The 18,450-nt window shown below is 40.4% G+C and overlaps 1 protein-coding gene across 4 annotated transcripts in view; it reads left to right on the top strand.

Annotated features, from left to right (window-relative positions):
* Positions 1–17,426, top strand: part of ZMAT4 (zinc finger matrin-type 4) — a 123,428-nt gene extending 106,002 nt beyond the window's left edge. For all 4 annotated transcript variants that reach the window (XM_067545272.1, XM_067545263.1, XM_067545243.1 and 1 more), the window contains exons 6-7: positions 4,959–5,055; positions 14,797–17,426. In XM_067545272.1, the coding sequence (XP_067401373.1) occupies positions 4,959–5,055; positions 14,797–14,812 (113 nt within the window). In that variant the 3' untranslated portion in view covers positions 14,813–17,426. The remainder of the gene's footprint in view (positions 1–4,958; positions 5,056–14,796) is intronic.
* The last annotated feature ends 1,024 nt before the right edge of the window (positions 17,427–18,450 follow it).

The raw sequence follows: 18,450 nt of genomic DNA, 5'->3' as shown, positions 1-18,450 counted from the left end.
ATTATATTGTTTCCATGCCAGATTTGCTCCTTTCATACGAACCAATTTTTTTTTCTTTTTAGCCCTGCAAACAGTGTAGCAGCTGAAAGCAAGTTGGGTCTTTCTCTTTTCCTACATCAGTAATAAGGACTCAGTAAGCCACAGTACAGTCTCAGTGAGTGTAAGAGTAGCCACTAGAGTCTGGGATACTGACCCCTGCCATGTAACAGGGTTGTAACCTTGACCAATGCCAACTGACTGGTACATAAAGTAAAGAACACTTTCTTGAAAGCACTCCTGTGTGTGATTCCTTTACAGCAACACCTGAATGGCCCAGTTCCCTTCAGCAGCTTTGTATAGGTTGTAACTGCTTGCTACGTAGGAAACAATATTGTTGGTGATGCACATGAGGGAACTGGATCCAGCTCAGTCTCTTAGCTCTGTTGACTGGACACTGGCGGCAGACTGGACTCTGTGCAGAGGGGCAGATCTGTTGAGTAAGAATGTGCTGTTATTACACAGTAACTATTCAGAGCAGTCCCAGGCTTTAAGGGAAAAGCACCTCCGCACTGCAGGCCAGCATGGTGAGAAATTCTTTCCTGCTGCTGGGCAGTGGTCAGCGTTACTGGTAGGGGCATGAATCTCTCCCTACTGCGCTCCTGCCTCCAGCCTTCCTTCTGGCTGCGGGGGTGGACAGTAGCCAGATCTAAGAGATAGTGAAGGAATCTGGCTGCTCATCTGCCCTTTTATAGTGAGTGAGAGCAGAGGGGGCCTGGCCAGGGCATAGCCAATTAGGCTGATGTAAAGGGCTGCCATTCATCCTGCCCTTCTCCTCTCCTGAGCCTCTGCTGTCTGTCCTGAGCTGTGCACATAGTCCCACTCTGACTTCCATGCAGAGGGGCAAGTCCATGACTTGCAGCATTCTGTGGCAGCAGCACTGCTGTGGCCGTGCAGCAAGGGATCCTGCCTCCTCCCCACTCCCTTCTCTTTAGACCTGGGTCTGTGTCATGTTCTTTTGCTGGCTCTGCCTGCAGCTGTACCTAAACCATTCCAGCAACGGCCACTGTGAAACCTTGACTGATGGGGCAAAACAGCAGAGCTCTCAGCTTGTATGCAAGCTTCCTTAAGGATGGACCCAGGATGCTTTTATTATTGGCTTCTAACTTCAGGTATTTCCAATATTCAGACATGTAAATACCGATGCCTTGTGTGATTTCATTTGTTACTGTAGCAACATGAAGCTTCAGATGGTATCTTCCTTGAATCCTCAAATGGCCTGTCCTCAGGGGCAGTCTTCAGTAAGCCTTTAAACAAAACTTGGATTGCAATTTATCCAAGTCTTTTTGTTTGCGATCCCAGTCTATGTGAACAGTTGCAACTGAATTGCCACTCTTACAAGCTACTGCCTATTCATGTGCATTATCACTTTCAAAGGATAACATTGCCTGCAAGGGATATCAATGAAGAGAGACCATAAAAGGTGCCCAATTTCATCCGTGGGGATGTTCCCCCCTTTAATAACAAGCTGTGAGCGCTTCCTCATTCTGCTGCAAGGAGAAGTAGTTTAGTAGTTAGAGCACGGAATTGGAAGTTCAGACTCCTGGGTTCTCATCCTGGTTTCAGCAGCGATGTGTCCTCTGGCAAGCCACATAACCCCTTTGTGTCTCAGCTTATCCATGTGTAAAACAGGTATAACAAGGGGTATTATGAGGCATAAATAATGTCTGTGAAGTGAAGGGTATTACATAAGTGCAAAGAGCTATTGTTGTTTTTTATTCTATAACAGAACCTTTTGATTTCTGTCATGAAAAAAATTGAGCCAAGCTAATCCTCCATTTCCTGACCCAGATCACTCGTTTATGAAAACAGAACAACACCAAAAATGAATTGAGATCCACATTGTCAGTAACCTTCTGCAGATCTGAGGAAACTTCTCCAGCAATAACACTTTATTCCATGGTTGTAGAAAATCATTAAAGAATGTTTGGGATGAAAACCTGTCCAACAAGACAAAATAAGAACATTAGTATGTAATAGCTACTTGATCTGTCATGCACTAAGCAGCCTAATATTTTCTCCAGAGGAGGGAGGAGCACACAAAGACACTAAGTCTGAATACATGGGGTTTGGAATAAAAAGCAGTTTTTTCTCAGACTGTTAGAAATAAAAAATGTAGGCCACTCTGGAAATACAATGGGCAGCATGCTATCTGAGGAAAGTGTATTTTATCAGCACCTCTCAATTTACTGGTCCAGGCTGTCTTCTAGATCTTCAATGTTCCAGGGCAGGGGTAGTCTTTATTTCTGGGCAACGGCGTTTTCCAGGCCAAAACAAACAAAAAAAATTCACTTGCAGTGCAAAGCTTTGGTTCCTGGTTCCTCTGTATCTTTTTGGAGATCCCAGGATGACTCTGGTTTTAAAGCTTTATTCCTACTCATCTATTTCCTTAAACAGCTCTGAAAGCTTACATGTTACTCATGGACCATTTGAGCCTATGAAGTTTAGAAGACCTCTTGGAACAATATGGATTGGAAAGGATGATATTGGAAGGGAATCCACAGTAGCCTTGCCACTCACAATATCAAGATGCTGTTACAGGATTAAATGTCTATATTAACCTTACAGCTATTTAAAGTTTTACATAATAAAGTAACCTTTTATGGTGGTCAGAGATCAGCCTCCACCTTTTGAACCTGCTGGTTTGTGTTGGTAAATGACCTGTCAACTAAGGTAAAATACAATCAGACATGTCTTCAGAAATAAGTTGCAGTAAAGTGTAACTGTCCAGCACATCCTTTATTGCCTTGCTCCTCTTTGTATTGCAGTTCGCATCATAATGCTTATGCATATACTCTTTGAATACGTAAATTCATTTTATCTATCCTGAGCGTCTGAGAGACCTCACTCAGAGAAATTTTATAAGCCCAAATTGCAAGTTAGCCCAGTTTTGAACAGCCAGGCCACATGTTGCTTTCCTGGATTTTAGTTAGTTCTGTAGTTCAGATACTTTCACATGAAGATGCAGAGATATTCTCTTTGAAATTTTGTTAGTAAATCTTTGTGCATCTCCTGATTTTGTAAATGTGTAGGCGTCTGTTTAATTGCCTGTTCACTGCCCCGCAGTCTGAGCCTGGAGGCAAAAATATGAATTAGGAAAGCAGTGCAGTTTAAACCAAGCACTTTCCCTGTAGATGAACAACTGCATTATAAGAGGAAATACAGACCATAATGAGTGCTTGTATTTTGAAAAGATGAGTGGTTTGTCCAGTGAAGCGGCATTGTGTACATAGTGACACGCTCAGCTGCATTATCTCCTCTGGCATTTACTTGTTCGTCTAACTGAGCTGCTGCACTTGCAGATTATGTCCCCTATAGTTTACATCAAGATAAAATGCTAAACATTTACTTAAGAAACCTCATTTAACTGTGGCAATTGAATAAACAATACAATGGAAAGCAAGAGACATCAGGTAGTTATTTTTTTTAAATACATGCTGCATGAAAATATGTACACTGGTTAGCCCATTGAGATGTTATTTTTTGTTCAGTGGTATTCAGTTGGCCAGCAGGCAGAGTAGCACCTGTTTAAATAGCAGTTACTATTTGTTATTGTAACAATGGACAGGAAAGCTAAAGTTAGCAAGTCAGGAACTGCTTTGTGTGGAAAAGTAGAACACCATCAGAAGAGCCCTAGACAGGTATTACAACCATCTGTAAATGTGTCAGGCATCTTAGCTCAGAGCTCCCAGTTTTTGATAGGCCACCCTGCAACATGGATCCAATATGCAAGTGCTCAGCACCCTAAATTTGGGGCCGATTTCCAAAGGGGCTCAGCAGTCAACACACACCTGCAAATCTGGTCTGTTACATGACAGCTGATCCCTTCAGATCATCTGTCCCTGATTGTGGGTATTAAACTCTTCTGAACAGTCTGCCCTATCACTACAATAATGAGGAATCACACTGAACTGTGCAAACTACCAAACACAATGAGAGAGAGAGAGAGAGAGGCAGAACTTCTCAGACCCACTGGTTCACATATAGTGACTTTTGTGGAAAAAATCATGGGTGGGGAGAGACACCTAGTCTGATGATGATAATAGTAATAAACTGCCAGGAGCCTGGTACTTACGCAGACCACTCTAGTCCCTGGGCTGCGGGGATGATCTCCTTACTGCTCAGACCCACTGATGTTTGTATTGCAGGATGCTGGGCATTATATAAGAACGTAAGTAGGTAGGGAGGGAATTGTCTTGTTCAGAAGAAACTGGAAATTGTACGAGAAATGTATGACTTGAATGTATTCTAATTAATGAGAATTACGCTGGATTTTTTAAAACCATCCTTCTTAGTTTTAATCAGCTTCTCTTTAGGGTGAATTTCTGACTAGCTTATGTTATCCAGCTGCCATTTTGATTCAACCCATGGTAGGCAATAGCACCAGCAGGAATTTATCACACAGTCTGAAAGGAAATGGATTCTTTTCTCCCTCTGTTCCATGTTCTCCCTGGCTTCATTTGCATTAGGAAACATTTAGCAATTAAAAGATCAAGCCAGCTAGAGCCATTTATATAAAGATGAGGATCAAACCATCTATAGAATAGTGATGGCTGTCTAGGGCAATGTGCACGTAGTACTGACAGTGAAAGAAGAATAGCAAATTTTGCAGCTGGAATAAACTGGGGAATAAATCCTTAGTTAAGCTGATCACATATGCAATACTTCTTGGGTTTTATCTTTTTTCTGGCTTCCTGGATGGTTGGTTGTTGGCAGGACAAGAGAGCTCTTTCCGTGTTTGAACGTACAAAAGAGATTATTCTTAAGCAAGTCAGGCCACTTCTCCAACAGGTCTGTCTTCTCTGTCAGATTGTTTGCTGTAGTTCCCACTTTAGGACAGAATTCATAACTTGTTCCTAATAACTGCTACTTTGTGTTGTTGATAACATAATGCAACTAACCATGTTGGGTTTTGTTCACAGGTCTGAAGCGTAGTTACACTTGTAACATCTGTAATGTCACTCTAAACTCAATAGAACAGTATCACGCTCATCTGAAGGGCTCCAAACATCAGACCAAGTGAGTACTTTTCCTGTTAGCTTCTATCTGTCTGTCTGGTGTCAGTGGGTGATAGTAGATATAGATACAAGAAAAAACACTATGCACTCCCATAATGCCTTTCATCCAAGGATCCCATAGGGATTTGCAAACATAGACACAAAGATATTGGTAAGTACCTATAGAGAGAGGCAGAGCTGAATACAGATCAGTCTGACTGTATTCTTTGAACCTGAAATGCAATGTTTGTTCTTTGTTTATCTGTCAGTCTAGAGCTTTATTGTGGAGAAGCAATGTAGATAACTCTCTTTTGCCTGGAAGTCTGATGAAAACAAGCTTTCTCACAAGTTTTGAGCATGTCCAGTTTTCAGCTGGGTCACAAATACTGTGGGAAGAGGCCTGTCTCGTGATATATTTGGCACTTATGCTTCTCAGCTCAGCCAAAACTTATGTGCAGAGATGTAAGAAAATTCATACAAGGAATGAAATTAGCTGAAAACATACACATGACAGTAAACGAATCTCATGTTGTGCTTTCTACTTCAATATCAGCTTTCACTAAGATTTGATTAGTGGAGGTTGGCTCTGCTCTGGCTAACCAGACGTATGGTAACCTGATGCATCCTCATGGCTGCATGCAGGTGTAAATCTGCTTTCAGCTCATTCTGGTTTCTAGTAAACTGGCTACATTTTGATGCCGGACACTTGAACTCATTTTGTACATCTTTTCTGGCTCAGAGGAGTGTGATAGTCCTGCCAGGTAAGTTGGGTTGGAGAAATTTGTGTAATGATGGTTGTTTGGAGGTTAGAATATAATAACAATGAAAAGGAATGGAATACTCCCATTGAGCTCATCTACTAAACAACTTCCATTTCTCCCTTCAAAACCCACCTTAAGTCACACCTCTGTAGAAAACCCCTCCTTGCTTCATTTGTATCCATCAGACCACCCCTCTCCTGAGCTGTTAGCCTATCACTTGCCTTATTGTTATCTCATCTTGTTTAGATTGTAAGCTCCTTGGGCAGGGAATGTTTCTTATCTCTTCTCTAAAGTGCTATATACATTTACAGCACAGTTTAAGTGTTTTATGCTCATATCTTTCACGTCTCATAATTTACCCTGGTCTGCATTTTGCCATGTGCAGTCTATGCTTTAATTTATAATAAATATTGGACATAGATTAGTCCACTTTAAGTGACTTTGACAGTATGTAGTATCCTTCTGAATAAATATATGCTCACTGCTTTATTAAACAGTATCTGTGTCTTTGGCTAGGTGGGGGAAAAAGGCCAAAAGTAAAAACAATAAATAATGCAAAGAGAAGTTCTTAATCCCAGACAGGTTTCTTAATATTCATAGGACACAGAGTACAGAGATAATGCATGGGGGATGGCAGGCTGCATGACAAAAATACGGAACCTGCCAGAAAACAAAGACAGCTATTGAGTCGATTTTATGACTTTCTTTAAAAGAAGAAAGGAAATACCTAGTGTGAGAATTGAGAGCCTTGTGTGGGTTCGGGAAGAAGTTTTTCAAAACTAAACCAAAAGCCATTGCATGAGAGTAGGGCTGAAGTTGGGGCTCTGGACTCAGTCACAGAACCCTGTTGAAACATTCTCTCTTTAAACACTGAAATATGCTGTGTTTGAGGCAAACCAGGGAACAGTGTGAGACCAGCTTGCCTGTTCATCCATTCCTTCAACCTGAAAGATACATCTTTTTCTAAATTATGTGAAGAGCAAAGGGACAGCAATGAGCCAACAAGCTGACATACCAACAACTTCCAATCCTTGTACAGATGTCTCAACCAGTCAAACTTAAAGGCATTGAGTTTGGAGCTTCTCTCATGTACTAACTACAGGAAGGACATTGAAACTGTAATGAGAATAGATGTTTCCAAGTGAAAATGTTTATTCTGTGATGTAAAGCAATGACCTATTAGCCAGCTTTCCATGACTTGAAGGAGATCTGCTCTGCTAATTAGTACAAATTATTAAAATAAAATTATAAAGGTACGTAGTACCAAAGAGTAGATTAATGAACTAATCTTTCTTAATGCACTTTGAGCTTTGGGAACTATTCCAGGCTAAAGTATTCAATATTGCCCAGACATGAAGTTAGTTACTGAGCTATTTTAGGTGTCTTAAGAGGAACAGACATTTTCAGGAGGAAACTTATCTAATTCTCTTTTGAACCCAGTTACACTTTTGGCCTTCTCAAAATCCCCTGGCAACGAGTTCCACTGGTTGACTGTGCGTTGTGTGAAGAAATACTTCTTTGTTTGTTTTTAACCTGCTGCCTATTAATTTCATTTGGTGACCCTTGGTTTTCTTGTGTTATGTGAAGAAATAAAGAGCACTTTTTCTCCACACCTTTCATGATTTTATAGACCTCTATCATATCCCCCCTCAGCCATCTCTTTTCCAAGCTGAAGAGTCCCAGTCTTTAATGTCTCCTCATCTGTAAGCTGTTCCATACCCTTAATCATTTTTGTTGCCTTTCTCCCTATCTTTTCCAATTTTAATATACCTTTTTTGAGATGGGGTGACCAGACCTGCACGCAGTATTCAAGGTGTGGGTACCATGGATTTATAGAGCGGCATAGTGATCATTTCTGTTTTATTATCTATTCCTTTCCTAATGGTTCCTAGCATTGTGTTAGCGTTTTTGGCTGCTGCTGCTGCTGCACATCGAGCAGATGTTTTCAGAGAATTATCCACAATGAGCTTTTTCTTGACTGGTAACAGCTAATTTATATCCCCTTCATTTTGTATGTATAGTTGGTATTATATTTTCAGTGTGCATTCCTTTGCATTTATCAACATTGAATTGCATCTGCCATTTTGTTGCCCAATCATGCAGTTTAGTGAGAGCTCTCTGTAACTCTTCAGTCTGTTTTGAACTTAACTATCTTGAGTAGTTTTGTATCATCCGCAAACTTTGCCATTTCCCTGTTTACCCCTTTTCCAGATCATTTATGAATATGTTGAACAGATATCTAGGGGACTGTGCTGTTTAGCCCTCTGCATTCTGAAAATTGACCATTTATTCCTACGCTTTGTTTCCTCTAGTGGCCAATGAAGCTCAAAAAAGCAGGCAGTGTGGAACCAGAGGTCACTGCAAAGCAGTAAGCTGATTTAGCACTTCCCCATAGGACCTCTTAATAATCAAGGATGGATGGTGTCATGGCTAAAGTGATGGGGATTCAGGAGATCTCTGTTCCGTTCCAGGGTCTGTCATAGACCCCTTGTGTGACCGTGGGGGAGTTGCATAGAGTATTGCGCTTCAGCTCTCCACCTGTAAAGTTGAATGATATGTCCCTTCCCCACAATGGCATTGCGAGGCTTAGGGTTTGTATGGCACTCGGGTATTACACGGACAGGAGCTGTATAACACCTAGTGAGGCAGAGCGCTATCTGCCAGAATTCAGAGCTGCCTGTCTTTACCAGCAGAAACCCAGAAGAACAGCAGCTGTAGCCTTCTGCTGGGATTAGCCCCTTCTCTCTGATACAGAGAGCTGTCATTTTACCCTCCCCTGTCAGCCTTCCTGAGTCTCCCCTACATGGGGAAAGTCTAGAAGAGCTTTATCACCTTCCCACCCTGAAGCTGTCACCTTGCACTAATTCCAGGGGCAGAGGTTGTTTTCAGTAGATTTTTTATTGTTCAGATAGCAAAGCAAAATCATTTTCATATCAGAATAGCCCATAGATATAATTTGAAACAAATTGGATGGTAAGTAGAGATGTGCCGAAGAAGCTGCATTTCATTCTCGCAACATCAGGTAGGTTGCCTGCTGCACAGTTAGGTATGTATCCTCACATTTTTTATTTTGTATCCATTCCTCATACTTTATTCAGCTCTGTGATCACCAATTTCAGGCATCTGCAATTAGCAAGGTATCATCTTCAAATCTTAGAGGATTAATCCTCGTAGAAAGATGATTCCCTCTATGTCCCGGTGTCGTTTTTTGAATTCTTCCTCCCAACCTGTTCTGATGAAAATTCGAGAGGGAGAAAGAATCTGTCACCTGGCCTCTTGAACTGTACAAGACCCTAAAGCACAATGTTTCCATTGCAGAGCCCTGAAATTTCCTTGGTTAGCGTGTAAGATCTGGGTAAAGAATCTGCAATGTTCAGCTGCAAACTCACTAGCTGGTAACTCTTCCTGATCCTTTTATGTCCTCAACTAGAGACAACAAAATTGAACAAAAGGATGGAATAGAGTTCGGAGAAGTAGGAAAATCTCTACTTTGTGGGCAAAATGATTATTGTTTGAGCAAAGTACTTCTCAGAGTTATTCAAGCTCATGGGCTTCGTTTGTTCACAAGAGCAGCTAAAACATACTGGCAAAACCAGGAAGGGGGGCTCTTGCTCCATCTGCTAAAAAGACATCAGAATGGAGGAAAATATTATACAGCACATCAGAGTAAGGTGTAAGAGAAGATGGCTGCTACCTACAGTTCCTACCACATCCCCCACAGAGGACGGACACTTGGGACCTTTAAATCCCTGTCAGGAGGAGATTAGTTAGCAGTTTGAGGCTAGAAGGCTTTGAATGGCTCATTATCACATCTGGGCACCAGCGAGACAAGTAGCATTATGCTCTTTTAGTGTCAAGACCAGTGGAATTTTCAAATACTCCCAAAGCTTTCTAGAGCTATGAAAAAGCATGAATTATTGAGCAGAGAGCCCATTTCACTTTGATCTTGACAAAAAGTGAGGAAGCCTGCGTGGAGATCAGAATATCACTCACAGGCCTCCAAGACTTGGACAGTTTTTTTTTTTAAGGGACCTGCTGCTGTTTCATAAATTAATATTCATATTGCTCCTTCTAAATATAGTATGATATCACTTACTCATAATTATTTAAATCTGCTAACATCTCAGAGTTCCACATGGGCATTTAATAAGAGAGGAAACCTACTATTAAATTCATAGGAAAGTATGTTACAAATGTAATAATAGAATGCCAATTAGAGATGTTCATCTGACTAATTTCTATGGGAAATAGCTTTGATTATTCTATTTCCTCTATTCATTGTTCATTCTTATACCATTTTCTTTGAGGCTAAGTGACTCAGTAGATGAATATAGAATTCTTCATCTTCTATAGCGAAGTGCAGATGTTTTAGACATCATAAGGCTGGCAGTTTGGATTTACACAAAATAAAAACTTCAGTTTTATAACTGGTCTGGAACAGATCTTACTCGCTCATTTTCAGAAATCCTGGGGACTTGTATCCTCCTTTAGATGGTGCTGATGGTCACTGATGCTCCAGAAGGGTATGTTCTAAGCTAGACTGCCAGGCCAGCATAGAGTCAGTGCTACGATAAGGAGTTCTCAACAGTTACCTTTTCCTCCCATTCCTCCAGTCCCGCACCAAGTTAAGCGGGACCTGGAATCAATCTGGCGGGTTGCTTCAATTAGGAGTCCCTTCTATTATAGCAAGCGAGCAACTGAACTGAAGCAAGCATTTCTCTGGGGCTCAGATAAGTGTGGAGATTGGGCACTACAGCAATAAGGGGTAAAAGATTTTAGAAAGTTCAGGCATTACTCAGGTCTAAAGTTTTTTATTGAGTAAATATTTCAAAAAAATAACAAACAGGTAACCCAAACAGGTAACCCATACAGATCACGTCCATGGCTATAAAATCAGTGCAGATGAAGATGTATTACTTACAAGATCTTTGGTATAAGTGAACAGCACTGGTAAATGTTGTTCTAAACCATTTCTCAGACAGGGAACTACAGTGACTGAAGACACATCCATGCTTTTAACAATAAACACACTTTTTCTGATAGAAATGTCAAACAGATTTTTATAAAAACCCTCCCTGCACAACTCATTTTGGAGTTGAGGCATGACACTTTTGTGAGCGATGACTACTGCGGCTACACCCCTTTAAACATTCTTGTTGTCTTTGTTTAGTGATACTTTCCCACTGTCCTTGCAACACAAATGGTTTGCTAGTGAACCGCTGTTTCCAAGGCAACAAAAACACTCTATGACACCGGCGCACTTTCAAAAATGTTTTATAAAGGAAAGATGTGCCCTCTTGGGACAGGTTGGGCATGGAAAGATGATCACACCCCAAAATTACTCAGGTGATTAGGCTTCTGGAGAGCTGCTGTAAGACAAAAGCCATATAAAACAAGAGTGAACCAAACAGTAAACTTATATTACAGCGTCTGAAAGTGTTCAAGAGGATAACACACAGCCAATCTATCCCTGAATTATGCTTTAAATAACTCACTGCATAGCAACCCTTGAGCTGCTGCTTAGCGGGCCACGTTATTCTGACCTTTCTTCATTTCTCAGCATCAAAGGTGATGGTACTGGAACTCAGTCCCCAAAGCTGGGACTCAAAGCCCATCTAACTGACTGTTCACCTACCCACCTATCCCCTTTCTTCCACAGGAGTTTCAAAGTCAGATCTGAATCCTGGGTGCCTGTCTGCTGAACTTGGTTGACCAAAAATGGGAGGAAATGGCAGGGAAAAAGAATTGCTGAAACTGACTTGGCTGATATTTCAGCATTTAATAAGAGATGCAGAAGAATCAGCTAGCATTGTCAGCTGATTTTTCCACTGGCCAGTGAATACGCAAAGCAGATTTACGTCTAAGAGGTTTTTTCCAAAATAATAAATATTTTAAGTTTTATATATAAAAATGAAGAAAATACAAATCCACTTGAGAATCTGTAATGAACCTCAGGATTTAAGGGGTTAGACTCAGATACAGAAGATGGCTTCTTAGATAAACAGTAAAAATCTGCAACGCTGCAGAACGTGTTCATTTCAGTGGTCATGTCGTCTTTCTTGCAAGTTTGACGAGAGTTACACATTAATGTGCAGGGCTGATGAGCATGAGCTACTTTTTAAAAATTTACCTTGTGAATTTACAGCTTAGATTAATAGTTTTTGTGTATCTATGCGCACAAACACACATGCAAACACACAAATGTTTTGAAATGTGGTTGGACTCTGGAACATCTGCAGTGGGGGAGGAGAACTAAACCTTTAATTAGGGATTTGTGAACAGTGCCAAGGTGATTGAGTCATTGTCTGACTTGCCTTCCCGAAATAAATGTGTTCTTTCTACACCTCCACTACCGCAAAATAAATAAAAAGCTAACAGAATGGTGTGTGTAAAACATGAGGCATGGCATGGTGTGTGATTGTGAGTGTCCTCTGGAATTGGAATACAGTCCTGTGCTGGCCTTGCTCTTCATTATTGACAATAGACATTGTGACAAAACTCTTCTACTGGAATGTTATCTACCCCAGGTGCTTTCCTAGGCTTCATTTTCATAAGAGTACACATCAGTTCCCTTCATGATTGATGACTCTGGCTCCATGCACGCCTTTCTGTTGTCCGTATTGTAAATGACTCTGATGAGGCATACAGATTGGCACAGTAATCTCTCCGAGAGTAGTTATCACTTTCAGTGAGGACTCTGCCATCATGATCTTTTATTATGCTTGATCACAAGGCAAACTGTCTAGTAAGAAGTCTGACCATTGTGAACATACCTTTTGTATTACTCTTTCTGTGATTCTCAAGTTCCTCGCACTTTGCCCTGATGCATTCACTCTTGTCTTGTCTAGTCTGCCTTCAGGTCTGCCTGCTTAGTTCTTTGTACTCTCTCCTAGGTTCTTCAGTCTTCAAGTCATTGCTGTCATTCTGCATCATTTTTTTGCCAGCTCATCCACCTTTTCTGTTAACCATAGTGTGGTCCAATGCTGACTTTTTGGAATATGTGCTTTGGCAGCTTTGAGCATGACAGTTTTTATTTTATTTCCAAAGTTCGTTGGAATTGAACTTTTGCCTGTGATAATGCCTCAAACCCATTAAGTATTAGCCTCAAACATAAAATTAAAACTTAAAAAGATAAGATGTTTGGCAGGTCCATTGCATGTGGACTTTTCCAGAATCAGCCAAGTAAGTGGCAGATTGTCTTTAAATTGGCCCTGCCGGTTTTCCAAGTTCTACAAGTTCCAGGCACTGGCTTCATTTGATCCCGTTCCTTGAACCTCACATTTACTACTCTCTGCACTTACAAAGTACCCACCATTTTGGGATCCCACCATTGCCTCTGAAGCTGGCAGGCAATAGTGTACTTGCTTTGTTATGGTGGGGATCTGCAGCACCACCAAGGGGAAACCTTCTCATGTCATCCCTCGCTGTTTTTAAAAAGTACCATCAACCCCCCTTTAAATGCATTTTTTGCAAATAAAATTGCTAAATTCAACCCCATCATTTGTTTTTATGTGCTTGCATTTTAGAAGGCTCATATTTGATTATGCTGTATTTGTTTGTATTCTGTTCTACAAGTAGCTTCCATCCTAAGAAAGCTATAGAATAAATTAAATTTATCCTGCAGGAATGATCACACTCTCTCTAAGGCTAGACTTCCATTACATTTCAGGAAATTTCTTTAAATACCTGAGCTACACAGCACATCTGTTTCAAATTACAAATGTTTATCTTGATGGCTGCAATATTTATTAACAGCAATGAAATTTTCCACGTGATTTTGGTATTGTGCAGGACGCTGACTAAAATACAGAGAAATTGAGAGCAATAACAAGTATAGCAGATGAATAATTATAAAGGTAAATGGGATTCAAAGGCATTCTAATTTGTCAGTACGTTGCTGCTTCTAGAGAGAATCTGAATAATTACACTGCCTATAAAAAGTGAGTGTGTAATTTTTCCCCTCATTGAGATTAAAATCTCTCCATTCCCTTTTAATATAAGTGAAGATAAAGATGTCTCTGATATCCTCTGTTGCGTTGATCATAATTTGAAAACCACTAAATGGCTTGTGCATTTTGCGTTCTTATTTGTTTTTTCTTGGTGTTTGGTGTACAGAGAAATTACTTCAACTTAAACAGTAAATCTTAGCCCATCTCACAAAATATAAATATTAGATCATAATTATTTTGCTTCATGGAAATTTTCTCAGTTGTCAAAAATATTTTGCTTAGTACGCAAAAACTCTAGGTTTATACTGAGGACTTAAAGGAAGGCAACTGTGTTTAACCCTACGAAATAAGTGAAATCAGTATCTAAAAAGAAGGGTGGTCCTGCAATGAAGACACTGGTTTGGGATGCAGATGTGAGTTCAACTCCAGACTCTGAAATAGACTTTCTCCATGTCTATGAGCAAAGATCCTAATTGCTCTATACCTCAATTCCCCAGCTATAAAATGAGGATGCTAATACTTACTTATTTCCGGAGAGTGTTGTGAGGATAAAGCCACTTGTGAGAGGCTCAGATACTACAGTGTTGGTTTGATACACTGAGAGATATTAAGGCTGAAAGAAACCGTTGTGATCATCTAGTCTGACTTCTTGCATAGCACAGGCCAGAGGACTTCTCTGAAATAAGTTCTGCTACATCTGTCTTAGAAAAACATCCAATCTTGATGTAAAAATTTCCAGTGATGCAGAATCTGACACCCCTTTGGTAAGTTGTTCCAATGGTTAATCGCCCTCACTGTTAATAATGTTTGCCTTCTAGTTCAAATTTGTCTGGCTTCAACTTCTAGCCACTGGAGCTTGTTATACCTTTGTCTCCTAGGAACAATTACAAGATGGTATGGAATTGAATAAGCAGTCAGGTACATAGGATGTAATAAACGTTACGTGAGTAGATGATGGAAACAGGTGCACAGAGAGAATTTTGTACAGCAGTAGCAACGAGCAAAAACAAAAACTAGAAAGAAACTTATCTCTGCTTCCTTTTTGTATTACAGCCTGAAGAATCAATAGTGATTCATTAGTCAAAAGAAGGAAAAAACATCAAGATTTCTTCTGCAAAGAAGAGTCTATTAACCAATAGAAAGGATGCTTTCTTGGACAATGAGCATTTCCTATGTGGATTCATTAATTAACGTATAACTAAACCTTCACTTTGGACAAATACATGGATTTTTTTTTTATTTGGTGGTGAGTTAAAATATTTGGATGGATTTTTTTACTCTTTCAAGATAATATATTCAGCACACAGTCTAAAGTATGATAAATATACTGTAAGAAACAGCATCTAAACATCACCCATCCTCAAAAGACAATGGAAATGAAATATTTTATTTTTTTCATATTTATTCTTAAATTTCTTCTGAAAATATAAAATTACTCTATTAAATTATCCATGATTGTGATGTAATCAGTCTTCAACCAGAAATAAATATGATTTCTTCACCTTCTTCAGCATGATTTGTGTCAACGTATAAAGGAAAATAATGAATCACAGGGTATGCATAATGGATGAATCTTTTCCTTTCCTCTTTGTCTTCAGAAAAAGGCCACAGAGTTCACTGAACAATGAAAGTTAAAATTAAAGAATAAAATCCTTGTCCTGCCATTCAAGTTTGATTCCTAGACGCTAGACGGAAAGCTGCTCCCACTATCAACTTTGCTGAATGCTAACCTAAAAAAGACATTAGTCTAGCCACATGATGTTCCTGTGAAGCAAATTGCCTGTTTGGAATGTTTCAAGGCCGTGGAAGGAACACGACCACCACCTATGCCATGCTAGTGGCACAATGTGATTAGATAAATTGATGTTCTGTGTATCAAACTGCATGAACTGTGGGTATTTTACCCACTGCACTAGTGTCTCTGTAGGAAGTAAATGACTGCATAGGGGAAAATTCTGAAAATAAAGAAAAGGGGGCCTCACTAAGAGTGAAGTTCAAGATGTGAAAGCTGGACTCCCTTATGCTCCCCTTAGACCTACTTAACTCCCCCCGCTGATGTGTAAGGGGCTCTGTTGATGCAGTCCATGTACTGAGGAGTGAGAAGCAGGTGTAAGGAGATGAGGGGTGGGAAGGACAGATAGGTGTACATTTGGCCAACTAAGTCTCTCCTTTGAGTTAGACTCAGTTAGACTTGCTGAATTTGACCCCAGTTCCTGCCTTTCTGTGAGAAGGTCACATATTGACATTGCACTGGGGAACTTGACACCATGGCACAAGTCCTGGCCCCTTCTCCATACATGCCGAAGGGGGGTGAGGACTGGGACATCGGAATCACTGCTATGCAGATCATCCAGTGCTTGTGTGTGCAGCCCAATGCTGTGTGAGAGGTGTACACTGCTATTCAGGCCAGATTCGGCGGACCATCCCTATTCAGGAAAGCACAGCACGGGCCTGCGCCCCATTGAAAGCAGACACTTAAGCACACGCTGTGCCAAGCAGAGAAGGACTTAAGCACAAACTTTAATGTTTTGCTGAACTGGGGCTTACGGTCTTGGGAGCAAGTAGATTTGATGGAGGGTTATTGAGCTCATGCGGGGAGCACACCTCACCCCCATTTCTCCCATGTATCTGCCCAGCACAACCCAGCCACCAGCAATGGCTCTTGGGCCTAAATAGTTTTCCTATACCACGTAATCCCCTCTTCATTGCCATAATATTTATGCTTCAAAAGCAAAGGAGTTCAACAACCTGTTCAGGAGCCTCTATTTTTAAACCCTTTGGTGTTCTGGTGTGGAATCCCTTCGAGGGATGTGTAATGTTCATTCACTAATTGCTGCCTACATCTTGCCTCTGTCCTGAGCCCCATTGGCGGAGGGCACATGCTGAACTGGTGTCACTGACAGGGATCAAACACAACAGGGGTTGGAGGGAAGGGCTTTCAGCTCAAAAATAAATCTGAATTCCAGAGACAAAAGTCGTATATCCAGAGTCCCTGACAGGTGCTACTTTGTAGACATTGGTTGTTCATCAATTTATTTCTCACTGACTTGGTGGTGGATTGATAATGAAAACAACTGGAGCCATGGGCAATGCCATATCCTACAGTGTTTATAATTTTTCTGCTGCGAAGTCAGCCAGCAGAGGGAGGCCAAGTTAATTACCCGACCCATATTTAGGAACTGAACTAAATGTTAACAAGTTCTAAGAGGACGTTGGAGACAATGTAGAACAAACATGGATTATATGAGCTATAAAACCTAACTGCATTTAAAAGTTCTGAGAACTTTTGGATCCTATGAATTCCAGTGTAAATATAAACCTTCTTTGTAGAGGCATGTTCCTGGTTGTTTTATATATGTGCAATAATGCGATTCTCCTTGGGCTGCAGCTCTGTCCTTGCTTTGTGCCTTCTTCTGAAATAGGCTTTGACATTTCCTTTTGTTCACACTCAACCAAAGGCTGCTTCACACCTTCAAAGTGAACTGTGATTCATATGGATTCATCAATTCCTTTACCAGGAGAAACTGGACATGGCAGGGACACTGGCCTGTAGCTACTGGAAATTAGCCTACCACACGATCAGAGATGCTTTTAATTGAATCCACAGACCACCGCAACTCCTTGAAGATTTGTGTGTGATTGCGAGGCAAACAACTCATGTACAGGTCATTAATCTGTGTCCTCCTGGCTGCAATTTAATAAAATAAACAAAAATGTTATTGCTCTTGGCACTTAGGTGCTGGGAAGCACTGTGTTCTTTTGAAGCATTTTACATTTAAATTTAGGTAATTATCTGAAAAACTGCAGTTCAGAGGCTTACTTCATTTATTTTTTAGTAGCACTGAAATGCTAGTATTAATTTTATTTATTTGTAATGTGGTAGTGCACTTATCAACCAAAACACGCAGCAATGGATGCATTAGGTGCTGCTCACTACCTTTGATTTATACCTCTCTCCAAGGGAAAGTAATACACAGTGTTTTTTTACAGTGGCCAAGCCGTTAGTGGATAATGGATAAGTGAAATCAAGTCAGTTTCATTATAAACCATGTTACTAAACTTTATTCTCAACAAATGTAAGACTTTCAGGCTCAACAACTGGTCATTATTAAGTCATGAGGCAGCAGATAGTAAGTAGTAATGCTACTAGAGACTACTAACTTGCTTTGCTGAAATGAATGCCTTTTTGTTGCTCAAGGTCAAGCAGGTGCTTATATCCATGATGCCATCACTAGAAGCAATCCTATTCCCAAATACCGATCACAATGATATTTTTTGGCCTTGGAATCTATTAATCTAGTCATGAAGGGCTGAAGCAAGGCATGGATCCCTGCGGTCTGGGGCTCCTGCTGAGCTACAAAGGGGAAAAAAGTCTTAATCTACTGCTAAGATAGGCTTTTTTATAACTAGGAAGCTGGTTTTAGCTTCTGCTTTCTCTTTAGAGTCTAAGATCTAACCACAGCCAAGCACAGGGCACATAGTGACTTCTGTTGCAGCTTCTCCTTCGTGCTCTTCAGAAAAGTGACTATATGGAGGAGGAGCACTTTGGCTTTATCTCTTGCCATTAATATTTTATGATACCTTTGGCTTTTGGATTATCTCACCCAGAATTGCAAATGCCCCACTGTATTGTCACCTGCTTTGCTCTTATGATGAAAACAAGCAAATTTGTAGTAGTGAAAATGTTTTCTTTATCTTGCAAAAACA

The sequence above is a fragment of the Emydura macquarii genome, unplaced genomic scaffold, assembly GCF_026122565.2.
Source record: "Emydura macquarii macquarii isolate MOO-44397 ecotype Brisbane River unplaced genomic scaffold, CSIRO-AGI_Emac_v2 contig_201, whole genome shotgun sequence".
Taxonomy (NCBI): Eukaryota; Metazoa; Chordata; order Testudines; family Chelidae; genus Emydura; species Emydura macquarii.
Note: the sequence above shows the minus strand (reverse complement) of the source record. Positions and strands in the feature narration are given on the sequence as shown.